Below are 20,473 nucleotides of genomic sequence, written 5' to 3'. Positions count from 1 at the left end.
CAGTAATTAATTATTATATGAATTATGACTGTTATCAATAATAATGAATAGTCTTTACACTGTTGTTTACATTTGAACTAGTCAGATCTGATACCTGATGGTGTTCAAGTGTTCCCGGTCTCTCTCTCTCGCCCTCCTCTCCACTATCTCTCTCTCTTCTCTCCCCTCGTTTCCACCCATCTCTCCTCTCCTCCCCTTTTACTTTCCTCACCCCAACCGGTCGATGCAGATGACCGCCCACATTGAGTCTGGTTCTAGAGGTTTCTCTCTGTTAATGAGGGAGTTTTTCCTCCACAGTCTCCAAAGTGCTGCTCATTGTGGGAACTGTTGGGTTTCTCTATATTAATATGATTTTAAGGTCTTGACCTTCTGTGTAAAGTGCCTTGAGATAATGTATTTTATGATATGGCACTATACAAATAAAATTGAATTGAATTGAATATGAATTATGTTTCAGTTTTTAGCTGTTTACTCAGTTGGCATTTTAATAGGAACATCTTACTAAATGTTCAGTGTGTGTGCAGACTCTCACTGTGATGGCAGCTGGAATTTCGGTGGTGAGTTGACTGCATTAGTGAAAACTGCGTGTCCTTATAAATGTGAGGTTATTTTTAAAAAAAATGTTTGGCTCCTGGGCAGCTCCACATTTGCTTTATTTTTTTATGATAAGACGTAAAAAAGATGGCACCAACCTGATTGTCAATATTTAGTAATGGCCTCGCCTGGCAGATGTCACAGCTGGTGAACACCATTTTTAATTCAGCTAAGAGTCTTTCTATTTGTCATATTAGATCATTTCAAGCTCAGAGATATACAATATGTATAGTATGTCTGAGTTCTAGGGACAGATTTTCAACAATGTTCAGATCAGGGCTACCTGAGGACTGTTTCATAAGTTCCAGCTTGTGTTTTGTGAATTGATTATATGTGTACTTTGTTTGACGGACTGCAGGCCATTTACATTCAGAATTTGCTGATATCTACTGTATTTGATTTTTTTTTTCCTTTGTCTACGCAGTGTTTTCTGTGACAGCCTCAACCTCAAAGATTAATATTTCCATTAGGGCTATCTTTTTTTCAGAGAAACAAGCAAAGAAGAAGAATCACCTTGTTGTACAACCTGCTCTTGTACAACTGGGTCTCATATCCTTGCAAAATTATTCTTGCTATGCTTGCTATGCTACTGGGGATTGCCTTTTTATGATCTGCTGAGGATAAGTGTGGCGCAAAGACTGTACATGTAGATGGAGGACGTGAAAGCTCCCAAAACCGAGGCCAAATCATGCTGTCAGCTATAGACACATTTATTATTACTACTAATGTTATTTATGTTCTCAGATCTCAGCAATGAGTATGCTGACAATTAAATGCCAAATCTACAGGGATACAAGTTGTAATGACCTGGAATTGTACTTTCAGCAATAGGTGAAGCCAACAATTACAGACTTTGGATTTTTTCATGATAAGTTGTCTCCATGTGGAACATTGATATTTTTTATTTCATTTTCCAGTCATGTGCAAGTTATAAAAGCAAAGCCTGATTATGGTTTATTACTTGACAACTCTGGGTTCACGTTGTGCCACTTCTCTTCTTCAGGTGCTGATCTGTCAAGGCATAAAGGGAAAGCGCGGTCAGTCGAGGCTGGTGTCCACTTGCCATTAGTGATTGTTTTTGTTAGTCCCACAGGAATTTAAGGCAGGCCCAGGGCTCCTGAAGACATCTCTAGGTATGTGGATACATAGAGCCAAGTTTATGTGCTTTACTCTGGAGTTACAATATTGTCACTCCGTCAATGACTTAGTCGGCAGACAGAATCCCACTTTCTATCTCCCTCTGGACATTTCTTATTGTGATTCATGCCCAGGCCTTTTTTTGTTTGAATGTTATTCTCTACTCTTTGAAGGATAGTTCTGTGAAGTACTAGAGAGGTTTTCTCCACATTTACCACTGCAGAAGGCTCTAAGTACCATACAAACCTTTTTTAATGGAACAAAAGACTTGTACTTGTATAGCAGAAACATTTTTGAATTTGGATTCAAAGAAAATAACTTTTGAAACAGAAGTACAGTCTTATGTGCTTCTTCATCATTTAAGACTCTTTAAAATTATACAAACTGCACTATAAAAAGCAAATATTCAATATATTTTGATTAACCCGATTTGTGGCTTGCTTGTGCCTTTTGTAAATTAGATAGTTTGTGGAGTCATCAAGGTTTCATTCAGATTCACAGCCTAACTACAGAAACCTTGACGAACAATCTTTTTCTTATGGTTTTGTCTTGTCTGGTTTCCTGGAGGAAAACACATATACATGGTTTGAATATGAGTATTTCAGTCATCCAGGTGCTGTTCCTCCCATGTGGAGGTGGGGATTGCACTGTAGGGGTCCATGATCACCTTGGCACAGCGGATGATCATGGCCATAAGCAGCAGGCAGAGGAAAGCAATGCAGGCCAGAGTCAGGCCCTGGTCCACATCCACGAAGGCTGGCTCCACTGTGCCTTCCACCTCCATGACGGATGTTGTCTGCTGCTGTCCTCAGACACACCCACACATCCTGCTGTCATCCTGAATCCCCAACTGGAGATGCACAGAGAGAGGAAGAGGAAAGAATTGTTAAGTCACACAGAGGTCAGAGAGATGTGAGCACAGGGGATTTAAGTCATGGCATGAGATGCTCGAATTGCCAGAAGCTGCATTCACATCAACAGCTTATTTTTTTCAGTGGCCACGTACACACCTGGTATTAACAGGTGGTTTAGCAGCCCTAAGCACAGACGGGAACGCATTCAGATCAGATGCTATCCAATCACGCCAGAAAACATTCAGAGGTGGTCTGGGCCACACGTGTCCACATTCTTTTAGACTATTATGGACCTCCGTCTCAGCTGACGTCCTCTGAGCCGCTGCAGTTTCAGGTAGTTAGTCTGAGGGTTCTCTTAATGAACTTTAACATGTTCAAGTTCTTACTGAATTTTGAACACTTAACATAATATTTAATTAAGAATGTTCAATAAAGAAAAAACAACAAAAAACCACAACTCACATGTCATAAAAGTAGAGACCACAAGGGAATGAGAGTGTTCATTCCAGTGAATCTAAATAAATGTATCCCACTCTTTAAATAAAAAAAGAAAACTTGTCCGTTGATGAGGTTTTGTCCTTATTTTCTATAAAATGTTAGACTGTAATGTTATGTATATGATATGCTCTACTGATGTCTCCAACAGTAGCTGAAAACCAAAGATCACCACAATAACAAATAATATAATATTTTTTTTGAGATGTGATAATGATAATAATCGTTCTGTTCTGCTGAATTGGTCATTGTTTGCCATTGCAACTGTCTTAACATAAATAATCCAGTGTAGAGACAGATGACTAAATATATGGAAACACCTATGCAATTCATATATATTACATTTCTGTTTGAATGGATTTTGTTTCACTGTGACATAAAATAAATACTAAACCTCTGTGTATTAAAAACACTGACACCAAAATCTAACAGATTAGAACTGAATTTTATTGATTAGATGAAATTAACAGGTATTAACTTCATAATTTACTTGAAAAGTCAACTTATTCAGAAGAAAAAACATAATATGAATGGTAAAAAAAATTGGGGAACTAATCACTTAATGTGATCAACTGTTCTTACATGAACATACATCTCAGAGCACAGTTTGTGCTTTGAATTTACAGTTTCGCTGTTTTCTTGGCTCAGCAATCGCCATGTTACTAATAACGAGCCTACGACCTTTGTAAGTGACATTCGCTTAAATTAAATGACAGGGCTAAGGTTTTTTTTGCAGAAAAGCACCTGCAGAGAAGCTCAGTCATCAACAGAGAGGAGACGAGGAGAACAAGCTGTCAGTTTTTGCAGTTGGTGATCAAAGTTGTCCTGTGACAGAGTATGTGTAATGTGTGTTTTGGTTGACTCTCCTCCTGTGCTAAGCTTCTTTGCTATACGTATATTGACCAAACCTCATCACTGAAGAATTTTGAAAACTGTCATGATCTCCACCTCTCCTTCAATCTCTCTCCCCAACCCACTTGTCTCTGTGTCTGTGTGTGTGTGTGTGTGTGTGTGTGTGTGTGTGTGTGTGTGTGTGTGTGTGTGTGTGTGTGTGTGTGTGTGTGTGTGCGCGCACATGGCTTCCTGCTCCTGAACTCTGGAAGCTGGCACACGTGACGCTCATCACCTAATCACCTCTTGTAGTTTGAACCTGGCTTTCCTTCCAGTCTTCACCACATTGTCCCGTCCACTACAGTGGTTGTGGCGGCTGACTCAACTTTTTCCGCTTGTACCTAACTACTTGTGTTTAGAACCACCCCAGCCTGCCGGCTCCTGGCCAACCTGCAAACCTCTACGCTGTCACCGCCAGCCCTTTTTACTATTCCCCTCTCTCGCCTGCTGGGCCACTGGATCCCTCACTGCTACTCCACGGCTGTTCTGCCCACCTCCCTGTGAATCCCACCATTATTCTCCATTTCAATAAACTGTTAAATTGCATCCTCAAGACTGGCCTGCTTTCTGGGTCTGAATCTCCATTGAACTTAACAAAAACATTTTGAAATTTTTCTTTGAAATGTTTTATTGTTGCATTTTCAAGAAACAGGCATGTTTTGTGTTCTGTTTTGTGAACATTACGGTGAATTCACACCAAATACAAACCAAAACATTTGCATGAGATTTCAGGGCCAATGTAAGGATGTGGACAGAAGAAGTGGATAATGCAACATGATAAATTTAAGAGTCCCATCATTTGCTTCACTGCATTGAAACATTTGAATTCAAAAATTCTGTATGATGCGATGTCACAAAGAAACTCATGATCAAACTGGACACCGGTCAGCCTCAGACAGCGCTGACAGTGATCAAGATGCACCTCATGGAATTTAACCAGACGTCCATAAAACACATCAGACACCTACAACTCAAATTCAGCTACAAATGTTTTAATCCAATTTAAGAGTGTCTACATCACCCTTGTTCTTAAATCTCTACATCAATAAACCACAGGACTGATTTGAAAGATTACAGCTTTTTTAAATCTCTTAATGGAACTGCTTTCATCTACATAACAGACATGTGAGTCCAATAAAACCCTGAAAGAACCCTTAGATCACAGGGGAGTGGTCCGCTAGTGGTGCCCACAGTAAACAAGCAGCTTTTAGACACTACACAGCACAGCCCTGGAACCAACTGCCTGTGGATCTCAGGCTTGCTTCATCCATTGCAATTTTTAAAACCAGGTTGAAAACACTTATTCAGAAGTGCCTTTAACTACACCATTATTTTATTTCAAACTATTTTTATTATATTATTTTACACAGTTCTATCTATTTGTATGATTTTTTCCCCCTCAATTTATTTTTAGATATTGATAAAGATTAATCTATTCTTTATCTTTCACCTCTCTTCATTGTTTTTACCTCATTCTTTATTCATTTTGTATTTTGCTTGAAATGTGATTTTAGCTGTGCTTTTAGATTTTAAATTATTTTCTTAAAATGTTGTCTCTGTGTCTGCATTTACAGCACCTTGAATCTTTTTCTGTGTAAACTGGCTTTATAAATAAGTTTGCCATTTCAATAAACCATCTCCTCCTTGCCTTGCCTGGAGGAGATGGTTCTTCCACTGAATGGTTTTGTGGAAAGAAGTCTAGCAGAAGGACAGAGTAGATAGTAGACCTGCATGGGAGGGTCTTCAGCTCTACTACCTACCAGAGCCTCAGCATCTGATAACGATCAGTGAAGTTGGTGGTACTGACCCCCACTGTAATGAACATTTATATTTTGTGCCCTCATTTTTCTTGTTCTGGCCATCAGTCCATTACCACTCTTCAGACAAGGCCCAACCTTCCCATTCCGCACACTTATAGATATTAGAAGTAAAAAAAGAGTCTGGATCTGCCCCTTTGTCTGGATCCATGCAAAAATGTCAACGTCAAACTAAACAAAACCAAGAGACGGGTGAAAACATAACCTCCTTGGTTAAGGCAGCAACTGTGTGATACAAACACATACACAAAGTTAATAATTGAGATCAGGGAAAAATGGTGACATCAACAAACGAGTCTGATGGGTCAAGCAGCAGTCAGATGATCAGTCATAATGGAATCAAACCTCCAGGTCAGTCAAGAGGTGAATAGTAAAATGATTACATTGGAGTTTTTGGTTGTAGTTTTTGGTTGCTGTGGATGTGTGCAGTGTTCCCTCACAACAAACTGAATTTGTTTTCCCACAAAATCCAATTTTTTTTAATATCTTTATACCCGCTGAAAATTATGACCAAATGTCAGCTGCTGCCAGTTGAGCTCACCTGCAGAGGAGCTGTGCCACAGTCTGCAGAAGGACAAACACTTCGTCACACTGGGTGGCAGGAAGAGGAGGTCATTCGTAACATTGGGTTCAAAAGTAAATCAGCCAGCACCGGAGTGTAACGCGTCCCCTGCTTCCATCACCGTTAGTGATGAGGTCATTTTCAGACACAGCTCAGGTTGTAAAGTTAACCACCCTTCATGCTGTTGCTCCCGCCTTGTTCTGCGTGAATATGAGTGGACTTGTGGTGTTCTCAGCTATTTACTCGTATTTATTTAGTTATTGCTGGTAAGGTCTTGACCTTGTATTGTGCCTTGAAATAATAGTAATTTGTGATTTGGCGCCCTCGGACCACTGGTAAAGGTTGGAGGGGTAGCCACTGTATTTACATTTTTCATTGTTGACAGTCTGTGACTGTCACTTGCTCTAGCTTCGAGCTGCAGCTCTTTGAGTTAAATGCCTCCTCTCCAGTGCTGCTCACGGTAGTGTACCATCCACCAAAATACAACAAGGATTTTATGCAAGAGTTTGCTGACTATACATTGCAGGTATTTCGACGGATTATGACCACCTTTTAATTTGCAGGGATTTTAATGTACATGTATGCTGTGAAACTAAACCTAGCTAAAGACTTCTTAAATCGTATAAATTCTTTTAATCTCACCCAGTTGGTGTCTGACCCCACACATGAAGAGGGGCACACACTAGACCTTGTGTTTTCTTATGGCCTATATGTTCATGTCAATGAAATCTGTGATACATGTACATCAGATCATCTGCCGGTGTTATTTACGATTACAGTCCCTTGCTCTGTGGTCAAGCATTCTAAAAGACTCTGTGCTCTATAACGTGGATGGCAGCATGTTCTCAGTGCTAATGAGCTTATCTCTCTTTTTAACTCAACCTGCACAAGCAGTTTAGACTCTGTTGCTCCATAGAGGATGAAAAGCGCTAAAGCATTTTCTGAGCCATGGTGAAGTGTCATATGAAATCTTACAGAGCCACCTAACTGATTATCAGAAAGATGTCAAATCTGCAAAAACGGAGTTTATATCTAATTTGGTCTCCAGTATTACAAATATTCTTTTCAATATTTGTAATACTCTCACAAGCCTATTATTCTACCCACACCTGTCCTCTGTGATTCTTTTCTTAAATTCTTTGATAAAAACTTTCTGTTCTCAGATCTTCTCTAACTACGAGCACTGACCATGACTCCCCTATCCCTCCTGTGTGCTTAGCTGTCTTAGATGAGTTTGAGCCCATCTCAATCTCTTCCTATCCAAGGTGGTCCACCATCTGCGGCCCACAAATTGCCCCAGAGATAGCATCCCCGCTTGTCTTATTAAAAACATCTTTGACACTGTTGGCCCGTTTTTACCTGTTCTCTGTGCGCCTGTCCTTTTCCTCTCCTTCCCTGTGTGTACATGTGTGAGTGTCTGTGTTCATGGGCACAGTCTCCACTCATGGCACCTGGCGCGAGTTCCACACGTGGTCTCAATCACCTATCAGCAGCTCTGCAAGAACCCCGGTCTCCCGTCGACTCCACTCTGGACTGTCACCTCAGTGGTATACTCTCTTGGCCGCTCTGTGTAACTTTCAGAGAAAGTCATTTTGAGTGTGGATCTTACTGATCCTTTTTTTCCCTTGTGACTCAGGATCGCCTGCATTTTCTCCAGCTCACAGAGTCTCCTGCTCCCTTTTGGAGTTGGGACTTATTTTGCTGGCACTAATACCAGAATGATATTACAGTCGCAACAAAGACAATAAAGTGAATTGGAGCGTTCATTTTCTCTATTTAAGTGGGAAAACTTGTTTTTTTCCCTTTAAACATACTACAAATAGTTTTTAACTGGTTATAAAATTGTGTAATTTTAATTCTACTGTTAGGTAATATTTATTGGTCAGTAATGTATTCATGACGATCAGCCCGGGTCTATATCTGGAGGTGAAGCAGATCCGCTCCATTCTGCAGCAGGTTTGTTTTGTAAACTGAAGTTCTTACATTAACTCCTTTGTCGGGTGAAGGGTGAACTTTAATAATGTGTCTGTTACAGTTTTTGTCCAAATCTCAGTCGTGACTTCCATCAAAATTCATCTTTCCTCTCAAACTGCATGGTTTTTTGTTTCAGTAACAACTAATATAAGGTGTTTGCACTATGTTAATGTCGCACAATGATGACTGGGTCCATCTAGGTGCCAGTGCACTTTATTGCACAACAAATACTGAAAATACAACAAGAAGACTTCTTGGATGAGTATAGGCTCTCTGTGCTGCTAACTCGACTGTCCTACGCTTTACAACGGAGTTTACTTCCTTGTTTGCCAGGATTACCACGCCACTCACATTGCAAAATCTATTTTGCCACCTACTGGCGAAAACGGGTATTGCCCTACAGTTCCTTAAGGTGAAGCAGGTGAGTTTATAAAAGTGACACAAGGCATTTTAAATTACATTAATAAGAAAAATAATGTTGGGGGGGACCAAGTTAATTACAAGAATTAATAAATTAATAGTTTTGGACATAATCTGACCTAATAAAATGTCCAGGGTGCCACATTAAATTAAATAATTCCCGTAGACTAGATATAGGGACTTGTGGTGGATACATGGAAACTTTCCTTTTTTTAACCTGTTAAAAGCTTTTTTTTGTAGTTACCTAGTTTGCTTACTTGAGGGTTAAGGGCAGAGGATGTCACACCTTGTTAAAGCCCTATGAGACAAATTGTGTTTTCAACAAATAAAATTTGATTGATTGATTGACTTTCATTTTCTCCAATCATCATATTTAGTGTGTTAATCACTAGTGCTGTGATTGCTGTGAGTTGGTCCTACTCGACTGCACGAGTTTGTAATAGCCGACTGATATGTTTGTGTTTTTGCTTTCATCAATGAATGATGATGCTTTTATTTTGATGAGATGAACTCTGTAGCTCATGATGATTATTGTGTTTTTCGTGATTTCAGCTGGCTACATCCTTAATTCCTGAAAAGCGCCAGATTCATCAATGCACATTTGAAGCCACAAAACATAATGATGGTGGATCACGTCGGGCAGCCGCTGAAAGTCATTGACTTTGGTTTAGCCTGCAACAAACCTGAGGAGAAACAGGTCACATCCTCCAGTCCTTGATCTACAGGTAAGTAAATGACAGCACATCTGTATACCTGGGACAGCTGTGTTTGCTGTAATGAGTTAGATCGATGTGTTTGCGTTTCTTCTTCTTCTTCTAAGATCTCCTGAGATTATGTGGAAAGTTCCTTTCAACGAGGCCATCGCTGTTTGGTCTCTAGGCCGCATTGCTGCCAAGTTGTTTATGGGCCAACCCCTGTTCAACGCCCAGAAGGAGACTGATCTGGTAAGTATCACTGTGCTGCACTGAAAATACTACAATCATTTCTTACGTGCTTCTTTTTGTATTTTTAAACCCACACACTTGATTAGAGCAGTAATACTGATTCCAGAAGAAGTTCACTGATTTCAACTATTTTATTAATGAGACAATCAAGAGACACTTCATCCAATTGCCACAGTAATAGAAGTGCACCTGATGCCCTGATCAACAATGATGACTTTGCAAATTAGACGTTAAATAACTCAATGAGTTTTATCTAAAGATTAAGCTAATTGTGTTTACAACTGGAAACATTGGGTCATCTAATTGAGATTCAAATTCTGGGCACACTAATAGTATGCTTTACAATTCTTCTTCAAGGATGGAGTTTGTTCACCGACGTTCTCTTTTTTTTCAAAACCTTATTTTATGCTCCACTAATAAGGGCTACTCTACAGTTTAGGTGTCAAGAATACACTTAAAACTGATGACAGTTTACAAAGCGAATGAGAGAAGTCCTTATCGCATAGTTAAATAATGAAATCCCTGAGATAGTGTGTAACAAATTGTGTGAATATAAATATAAATACATGTCTTCAATGACAGTTGGGGTCTCTAGTACACAATTTCTTCTCTTGCATTTGACTGCATATGCACACAGATGTGGGCTTTTCTGCTCATCCAATATCTGTTGGTCAGATAAACATAAACACAATAATCATTTATTTCCATCTCAATGTATACAGACAAAAGCAGTTTTGTCTTTGGTGATATTTCCTGCATTCCTTCCATCCTAAATCATTACTTGCATTTAAATTCTTTGTTCAAAGCAGCCAAGCAATATTCTAAGCTGAAAAACTATTCAGCATAAACTATTCAATTTGGGCTCTGTGACTTTTCTACATGATCGCCTTCCACTTCATGCAAAATCTGAAATTCTGAATACATCCCTGCAGGAGTGTGAGTGTCGTCCCATAACATTTAACAGGGGACCTGTGTCAGTTTTTACAGGAAAGGAGGGTACTTCTGCCGTTGTGTACAATACAATTCAATTCAATTTTATTTGTATAGCGCCAAATCATAATATACATCTCAAGACACTTTACATAGAAGGTCAAGACCTTCAAATCTTATTAATGTAGAGAAACCCAACAGTTCCCACAATAAGCAGCACTTTGGCGACTGTGGAGAGAAAAACTCCCACAACACTAGTGGGGAATATCTTTTCTGTTATAGAGCACAAACTTTAAAAACATATCAAAGTTTTTAAAGAATTTGTTCTAAAGGTCTGTTTAAGTTACCTTAAGGGTCAGTGTGTAGAATTTAGTGATAACTAGTGGTGAAGTTGCATGTTGCAGCTGAACACCCCTCACCACACGCTCCCCTTCCAAACATGAATGAAAACCTGTGGTAGCCTTTAATTGTAATAAAAACTCACAAGTTGTTTAATTCGTCCAGTTTGGACTTCTGTAAAAAACACATGGCGGCCTCCGTAGAGAGGACCTAGCCTCAGCGCGCCCGCAAGTTCAGCCTGTGTCATTTATTACAAGGCGAAACCCTTGATGATGCTAAGGTGCACAACTGAAGTTATGTCCCTACCATCCTGCTAACATGTACTGTTAGTTAGTGACTGTGGTAGTGGGGGGTGGTTAGTGTCGGTGGCAGGAGGGAGAGAGTGGGCAGGTGGCTCAGGGATTGGTGCCAGGGAGAGAGTCTGATTGTGTACAGGTGTACTGCGTTGGCTGATGACTCTCTCCCCCCTTTTATCAGCAGTAGCGTGCTGGGACAAGAAAGGTTTCTTACACACACACAGGAGGAGAAGCTGGAGGCAACCCGGGAAGCCCAGCAAAAGAACATTAAAATATGCTTGTGTATATGTGTGTGTACAAAAGGAATAAAGGAAGTAAACCGAAACCTGACTGAATCATCTGTGACGAGGAACCCGCAGTGGCACGAGTCCTGCTACAGTAACCTAAATTGCGCAGAAGATCTTCAAATGTACAAGGGATATTGTCAAATATTATAAATAAAGTATTTTAATATAAAGGACCTATTCTAGGGTAAAGAAAACAACAATTTGTACAATTTAGATGATACACACTAGGGAAAACATCACTAGGGTAACGTTATGTTCAATGTATGCTAATAAATCCCTTTCACCTAAATCACTGGACCTTTTAAGCTTTTCTTTTACAATTGCTGACATGTATTGGTCAAACCATTGCTTTCAACTTTTTCCAAAATCCATGAACTCACATTTATTTCACATTCGAATTCCACCATCTGCATATCGCCGTGCAGTTGCAGCACAAATGAATAACTCCAAACAGACAACATTCACATCTTGCAATCAAATGTCAGCATACAAAACATATGAAAATGGTAAACATTTGATCTGCTAAGCATCTGAATGCTCGCACTTTCATTGTGAACATGTTGGCATGTTGAGTCTAATAGTTCCTCTTTGAATTTCCCTACGGGGATTAATAAAGTTTTTCTGATTCTGAAGTGACACAATCTGCGAAGGTAAATGATATCTTTGATTGAACTGAACAGCCCCACACTAAGGCCATCACCTGTGATGAGCCGAAAAGGTTGAAAACCACAGATGATAAGTGTAGTGGTGATCAATCATACAGCATGTACAGCATTTCCTCAAACTGCATCACAACCATTACATGCAGTGAACACTACCTGTCTGGATGAGACCCTATTTAGATTGACATCAGCTGTAACATCAAATGATTTTTTTTCTTCTCCACACTGAGTACATTTCAAAGGAAGGACCACATACATACTTTCCCAACAAACAGTACTTACTACTTACTACTACAGTGTGTCTCATTGGACTCTGTATCAGCCCTGCTCTTTAATATTTAAGTTTAGTATTTTGAATGTCTTCCACTTGCCTCTGGCAAGGTTTGCCTATGTGACTTATTTCTATGCACATGAATAAATATTGGTACATTCTACAGTTGAAAAAGAAATGAAATTTCAAATCCATCGATGATGTGTGTGTAGCTTTTAATGAATATCAATGGGTCGAATTTCACCTTCCTTTATACATGAAAATGAGTAATATATTAAGCTCACTGGCAATATAGTTTCTCATATATCACAAACTATGTCGATTACTTGAGCTCTTTATACAACAAACAGTCTTTACCAGTCACATGTACTGAACATGGCATCAGTAACAAGAAAGCAAAAGGCAGACAATGAATGCAGAATATTCAGGACAAAGCTATAAAAAGCCTCACAAGCAAAACAACACAAAGTTCATTTGTGTCAGATGCCAAATGAAGCCACTGTGGTAGAAGCTTTGAGTGGGGAAGAGTATGGAGGAGAGGCTGAACAATTACATAGTATCATACATAAGTGTGATTGTGAAAACTTTTAACCTCACAAGGTACTTAGTTAAGGAGAATTAGATTTTCTTTCTCAGAAATTAATTCACAATATCTATCTACCACTCAGATGTGTGTCGGCTTATGCATGGGACATACTGCCTGCATCCATTCCCGTCTTGCTATATTGAGTTTGCCCTTCGATAATGACCATCAATAATAGTCATTATTATTATCCATCACTGCTCAGTGACCTTGAAGAAGAAGCCAGTCAAATGACTTTTGTTTACCCTCTGTCTGTTTTTTTTTACCAGCAACCAACACAACTCTAGATTACATGCCGCAGCAGTGTGTCAGGCTGTGTGGCGGCCCTCACCTGTTACCATGAATCTGAAATTAATACCACAATCTATGACTGCCACTCACAAATGGCAGTGACTCTTTTGGAGCAGCTCTATTCTCTGAGATCGGATTTTTTGAAATTGACCACTCACATCCTTGTTAACCTCAGAAACCCCTGAGTGGTTGGCAAACTTCCCAGTTTTATCTCACAGTTGATCTCATCATGCCAATGATGTGACAGGATTGTTTTACACATGAAATAATATATTATGAATCCCTGACTTTTAAAGAGACAAATCAGTACGTACTTCCCACTTTGCTAATCATGCTTCCTCCTAGTCTTACTCCCACATCCTGGACTTGTGACCTGTAAACTAATCAAGGTTATCAATTATGTTTTTAATTTGTCTGAATAGAAACAAAATTCAGAGACAAACGAGTATTCAAACTCATGTTCACAACTATGGTCAATTAAGAGGTTCCGATTAATCTAACCCCAATCTGCATGTTTTTGGACTTTGGAGTGCAGAATACATGAGAACATGAAAACATGCAGACTCTACACAGAAAGGCTTCATGAGGCAACATTGTTAAGCACCGGATCACCAGGGCCAAGATCTGTCTTATGCAGACAACAACACTCTTGGATTGGACCTGTTTATGACTAGTCTGACTCTGAGGGGTGTTTGGAAAGAGCAGTCAGGCCTATGTAGAAAAAGGTTTCCTAGTTCATAATGACCTAATGATACCGCATGGGTTTATTTTACTACAGATTATGAAAATTTAAATAGCAACATCAACAGCTCTAATGCTTTTTCATTTACTGAAAAATATTTTGTGTGTAATCTGTTTCATTAATGAATAATGGAGCAGTTGTAGCATTTTTTTTTCATTAGTCAAAGGGTTTTTCATACTTCTCCATTTCATGTGGATGCTGGTTCATTAAGGACAAAATATACAGCTATACAGCTACTGAGTCACATCCCGGGATTCTCTGCAACTTTTACAGGTGCACCATAGAGAGTAGGCTGAATGACTGCATCACCGCCTGGTATGGCAGCTGCACACATTACCAGGACGGAGCTGCCATCCATGGAGGACCTCTACATCAGCGGTGTAGGAAGAACCCTGATCACCCAAACTATAAACTGTTCTGCCTGCTGACATCTGGCCGACGGTACCGCAGCATCCATGCCTGCACCACCAGGCTCCGAGACAGTTTCATCCCCCAGGCCATAAGACTTTTAAACCCCTCCCATCTGCCATAATTTGTCTTCTCTGCACTTTAAAATATTAGCTTTTTTTAAGGTGTATATTTATTATATTTTATTTTAATACTTTAGGTTTATTGTTATTTTATATATTCTATTTCATTTTTATATTTATACTTATTTATATTCTGAGCATGGCTAGAGGGGAGCCTGTGACTCAAACATTTAATTGCCAGCAACTGCTAAATGTAATTGACAATAGTGAAGTGTCATTGTAGTCCTTTAACCCTGTATCATGCTGAGCCTATACAGGGCGTTAGGTTACTGTGCTTTTGGTCTTTCACAAACTGATTGGCCCATAGATTTTTCAGGCTAGAAGATTTATGACTGCTTTAATTGCTCCCTCATGTCTGTTCAATTCTTCAGTCATGGACTACATCTAGTTTATTAGAAGTGTCATTTCTATAGGTGCCTTCAGACATGCACTGAGCTCCACAGATCCTCTGTATTTTGTCCACAGGAGGTAAATGTTTGAACTGACTTTCTCCGCATGGCGTCTATAACGTCAGGAGAATTTGATGTGAGAACACAGCAGGCACTTCTAACACGCGAAAGACACAAAAAGAATACAAAAAAAGGAAAACAAATATATGCCAGTGAAAAAGTGGTGTCGTACACATAGAAGAAACCAACGAAGACATCAACAGAGTTTGTGGTGATGAGAGCTGACACCCGTGTCTGTGTGTTGTAAAGAAAATCACGTGATCTCTGCACTGGAGTTAATACTTCATTTTCTTTGTAAATTCTGTGCCCGGCTGCTCCACCTCTCGTCTGAATTTTGCACAAGATTTGTTGCCGTTGTGAACGCATCTGTGCAGAGGACCTCCCTCTGCGTTGTGCATGTGTGAAAGGCAAACTACGGGTAAACCGTGGATCCAATACTCCGGACTTTACCCACAGGTCATGCTTCAGAGTAAGATAGTGATACTGTGATGCCCTAATGCTGCAAATATCACATCAACAAAGCAGTGTTTAGCCGCCCTCTCTGATGGAAAATTAGTTGTTAACTTACTCTCTGTGTCAGTAGTCATCAGTCATTTGTCATCTCACCCAAAATGCAAAAAAACAAAATGGAAACTAATCATTATCTGCCACACTACACATCAACTTAATCTGCTGACATTCCTGTAAAAATGGGGAAATATGGGACAGCACTCACATCACTGACAACTGAACAGTGCAATCAGAGGACGGAGAAGGGCCTTGGTAAGCCAGGTGACCAAGATGATCACTTTGGCTGAGTTTCAGAGACGGAGATGAGAGACACTTCCAGAAGGGCAACCATCACTGCAGCAGTCCACTGAGGAACAAGATCCTCTGTTCACATGGCACCAAGACCGAGCTGTTTTAGTATCAATTTTAAAGCATCATGTCTGGAGGAAACCAGGCACCACTCATCACCTGTCAAATACCATCCAAATAGGGAAGCATAGTGGTGGTTGCATCATGCTGTCAGGGTCAGGGTTGAGAGAACGTTGAATGGAGCAAAGTGCAGAGATATACTTAATGGAAACCTAGTGCAGAGTGCTCAAGATCTGACTGGGCGGAAGTTTCATCTTCCAACAAGACAATGACGCTGAAGCTGCATTTATACATTACTGGTGCGACTGTTCATTGCGCATGCCAACTGTGATGTCAACACAACACTTTTATACTGGAGCTTGAGTTGTGAGTGACTCGATGACTACTCTGGTGACTGGACATTGCAAGATGAAGTGCATTTTTACAATTGTTTTGATTTCTAAGGGTTTGGATCTTGGCTTGGTGTTGTGATCGATGACTGCTCAGTTTGGTCCAGATGATCAGACTGCTTCCTTTTTCCTTTTATTTTTCTATTATAATAGTTGTGTAGGATTGCTTGGCCATGACAAGGGTCTACTGTGACATTGTAGTTCCGATACATGTTGAACTTATTTTGAATTTGTGTAATTAATCGACATAGTGTATAGCTGAGTACACTGAGCTACTAGAAGAGCAACAGTCATTATTCCATTTCTCCTTTCACTGTTCCTTTCTGCTAAAGCACAATGATTGTATATGAAGATGGACAATGTGTCATTTGGAGCCGGAGTCTGTGCAGTTGTGATCGTGGAATGGACCCGCCATCCTACTACGAATCAATTTCAGCTGTCAATACATCTCACCTTGATCTTATAGCATCAAATAACTAATTAAAACCAGAAAAGATTTAAACATACATAAGTGTAATGAGAACTACCTAGAATGAAGGAAACCATCTCTGAGAATAATGTATTTGATGTGTACCTATATTTTTTAGTTTGTTCCCTGACCCACTTGCTGACATGGAGGAGACAGGGTTTATGACCTGTACTGCAGCCAGCCACTGGTAGGCAATCCAGATGTTTTGGCTTAATTTATGGGCAGCTGTCATGTGTTATAAACAGCCATTGCTGAAGACAACAAGTTTACTTTAAAAAAAAGTTTTGAACGAATCAGAGAATTTTGGAAGTCTAAAAATATGTTGGAGATGCTGCAGAGGAAATCTACCCTTCGTCTGTTACAATTATCAACAGTATGATAAATTTTGTTTTTTCAACAAAAATCTAATTATTGGTTGTTTTGTATTTTCATGGTCAGTTAATCAATTAGTCAGTTGACAGATATACTTAAATGTCAGTCACTTTGATAATTGATGATTTATTGATCAAGTCATGCTAAAGCTAATTTCCAGCTTCTCTGTAAGACTTTTATGCCTTTATCTGTTCTGAGTTTTTTGAGGGGGCAAGACAATTGAACATGGGCTTAGGGACATTTTGATGGGCATTATTTATTATTTTCAGACACTATATAGACTCAACTGTAAATCAACAAATAGATAATGAAATTGTCATTAGCTGCAGATCTAAATGAAGGCTAAAGGTCTTTTCCACCAACTGCTCACTCTAATTTGAAATTATAATGTCCTTGTGGAGCTTTGCCATAAAGTTACCAGAGGATACCACCATGAAACAAGCACCTCTGCATCTTGGGACATTTATCTGTCCAATCTGAGATTTAACAGAATCTCAGGACCAACAAAACTCAAGAAACAACAGGCAAGATCTCTGCTATTGATTTGACTCTGCACTACACAATTTGAATAACCTCAAAATAAATCTGAACATTCAACATGCTCAACAAAGCTTAGATTTCTACTAGAAAAACCTCCCACAAACACTTCAGCACAGCCTGTATCACATAATCCTCTAACAAATAAGTAACTGTTTCCTGTATAGTAGGCTACAGAGGAAGAAATAGAGCCAGCCGAAACAAAGAGTGAGAGGGCTTCTTACCTGCTTTCCTCACATCCCGCACGGTTTGCTGAAGGTAGGATAGCTCCTGGTCGGCACTGAGGAACCACTCCGAAAAGGAGGGAGGTGAGGGAGTATGGCTGGCAATTTAATGGGAAGGCTGGAAAGAAGGAAGGCAGATTGGAGGAAGGGGGCAGTTAGATAGAGAGCTGGGGTAAAGAGGCACTGCTGCTGTATCCTTTCTCTGCACACTGAGCCCTGAAAACTGAGCAGAGCAGAGTGCTGCACATATCCTTGCTCCTGCTCCACTCTCACTCCGTGTGTGTGCCGCTGCCTGTGTGTTATCACTTGATAGATGCACCAAGAGTGTTTGGCAAAACATCTATATAAAATTGTCTATGCCCGTATTATATTCTATATTTTTCTTTTTTTTCCACAAATCTCATGAAAAGACCACAGCTAACAATGAATTGATGCAACTAACCATATTGTGTGTATCCAAAGTCTGATGCATCTGTACCAGAGAGATTAAGACACAGTGCTGCACAAATGGTGATCCTGACACCTGTCTACTTACAAAATGAAAAATGTTCTGACATATGTTGACAAAAAAAACTGACAGAGGATTCCCAACTACAAGTTTCAGCTTGTTCCATAGATGTTCAGTCAGAGATTTTGTCTTATAGTAGGTTAATTGAGAATGGGCCAGTGTTATTTTCTAATCTGTTCTTGGTTCTTTTTTTACGCGGTATAATTTGTCATGATCCAGTTGCAGCAGCTATGGCCTACCACTGAGCTCTCTGACATGTGGTGGCATATGTTACAACAGAATGTCATGGTAATCTCATTTCATTGTACCTGCCACAGATTTTAAGTCTTCTTGTGCAAAATGCAGCAAAGCCACCAGGTAACATATCTGCACATCCTCCATGTTCTCTTTTTCTTCACAGTGGGGCTAGTCCTCATTATTTTTTTCAGTGGACACAGCTGGTGTGACTCACCAAGTCTTTTTTCCATTTGTCCAAAGGAAGATTGAAAGGCTTCTCTTTCAAAAGTGCCCCCTCCTGGGTTTCCTTCCATTGAGCCAATTCAGAAAATGACCTATGGTGCTAGTTGTACTTGTGATCTTTGGGGTCAGCTTGTATCTATTTTGCAGTTTTCCTTTTCTACCACATGAACATTTCTGTCCAATCTGAGGTCAATTTTCTTCCAACACATCCAGGGAGGTTGGCGACAGTCTGATGGGCCTTACACTTAATAACAATGGTGGCAACTTTTCCTCCTTATCGCCTGTAACAACTTTCTTCACTTGTCCATGTGCAGCGTGACCAACAGTGTGGTGAATATTGTCTATTCTAATAGGGTGAATGACTGAAGACACTTGAGATACCTCTTATATATCAGAGTACTCCAAACATCAATAGAAGACTGGTAATATCAGGAGGATCCATTTATTAATCACCTCTTGTAAATGGCACCAATGATTGACCAATGGCCATTTTAGAGGATCTTAGTAGAAAAGCTCTGGGTTCACAGCCTGTAGATTTTATTCTTTGGCAAACAAAAGACTTGCAGATATGCATGACAAGAGAGATTTCCATCACATTTGTCAGAAAGATGGGATCGTTGTTTCAGTGTCCAACACTTTTAGCCACATCAGATATATATAATGATTTGACAATAGAAGTTCTTCTTTGCTTTTTTTCTCAACTCCATTCCTGCTGCTGCAGTGCTGAATGAAAATGTCTGCTAAGAACCATTCTTGAAAAGTATAGATCAATTTCTTGACTTGTCCTTGGTCCAACTCATAAAGTCAAGTATAGAAGACAGAAATATGACATGAATAAATCCCTGTACTGTGGGTGTAATTGACCTCCCTCTTTTATATCTCGGACTCACCACAACAACTTTTGTTAATTAGTAAAACTATACTGATAATGGTCTGTAGTATAGAGACTTACCCATATTTTCTCTTTAATTACAGAGTATGAGCAAGGTTGAGAACAGGTTCTCTAAAATGTTAGTTCCTTGTTCCACATAGTCGTGTTTTCTTCTAGTGTGCCTACATCTGGCGATGTCATTACCAAATGGATTCACATGCCAGAATTATTTCAATAATGTATTCAAATGGACAAAAAGAAAATTATAATACTAATAAATAGAAATAATAACTAACATATGTAAAGCTCCTTTCAAAAAGACAGGTCTCCTGTTTGACAAATAATTGCAGACCAGTGGTAGAAGAGACATGTCCACAATGTCATAATAGCTTAAATAGACATTTTCACTATTTAGCGATTTAGCTTTTTGCAGGTATTACAGGTCTGGGGACAGAATTATAACTGTTCATTCCTGTAAAAAAGGGGGAAGCTTATCAGCAGAGAGTTATCCCTCTATCCCTCTAAACATCATACAATGGGACAATTTTGTGTGTGTCATGCTGGAAACTTGTGAAATTGCAGATTAGAAATATTTTGTCTTTTTTTTAACCACCTGCCTTTGACAGTCATTGTCAGGTTGTGATAATGCTAACAGAGGCTAAGCACTGAGTTAGCTCCACAGTGAGAGATGACATGCCTGCCAATTTACATCAGCTGA

At 39.6% G+C, this 20,473-nt stretch overlaps 1 protein-coding gene across 1 annotated transcript; it reads right to left on the bottom strand.

Annotated features, from left to right (window-relative positions):
- Window positions 1–214: 214 nt before the first annotated feature.
- LOC138411253 (cortexin domain-containing 1 protein) lies at window positions 215–18,164 on the bottom strand. The gene is made up of 2 exons (XM_069530811.1): window positions 17,918–18,164; window positions 215–2,581 (listed from the first exon to the last, which is right to left on the bottom strand). Exon 2 carries the CDS (start codon window positions 2,513–2,515, stop codon window positions 2,333–2,335), a length of 183 nt encoding a protein of 60 aa, XP_069386912.1. The 5' UTR covers window positions 2,516–2,581; window positions 17,918–18,164; the 3' UTR covers window positions 215–2,332.
- Between the last annotated feature and the right edge of the window lie 2,309 nt (window positions 18,165–20,473).

This window comes from Paralichthys olivaceus, chromosome 1, assembly GCF_024713975.1.
Source record: "Paralichthys olivaceus isolate ysfri-2021 chromosome 1, ASM2471397v2, whole genome shotgun sequence".
Lineage (NCBI taxonomy): Eukaryota > Metazoa > Chordata > Actinopteri > Pleuronectiformes > Paralichthyidae > Paralichthys > Paralichthys olivaceus.
This window is presented reverse-complemented; position numbering and strand designations above follow the sequence as displayed.

Coding starts and splice junctions, on each gene's coding strand:
- LOC138411253 (XM_069530811.1), bottom strand. CDS start 2,515: ATGGAGGTGGAAGGCACAGTGGAGCCAGCCTTCGTGGATGTGGACCAG.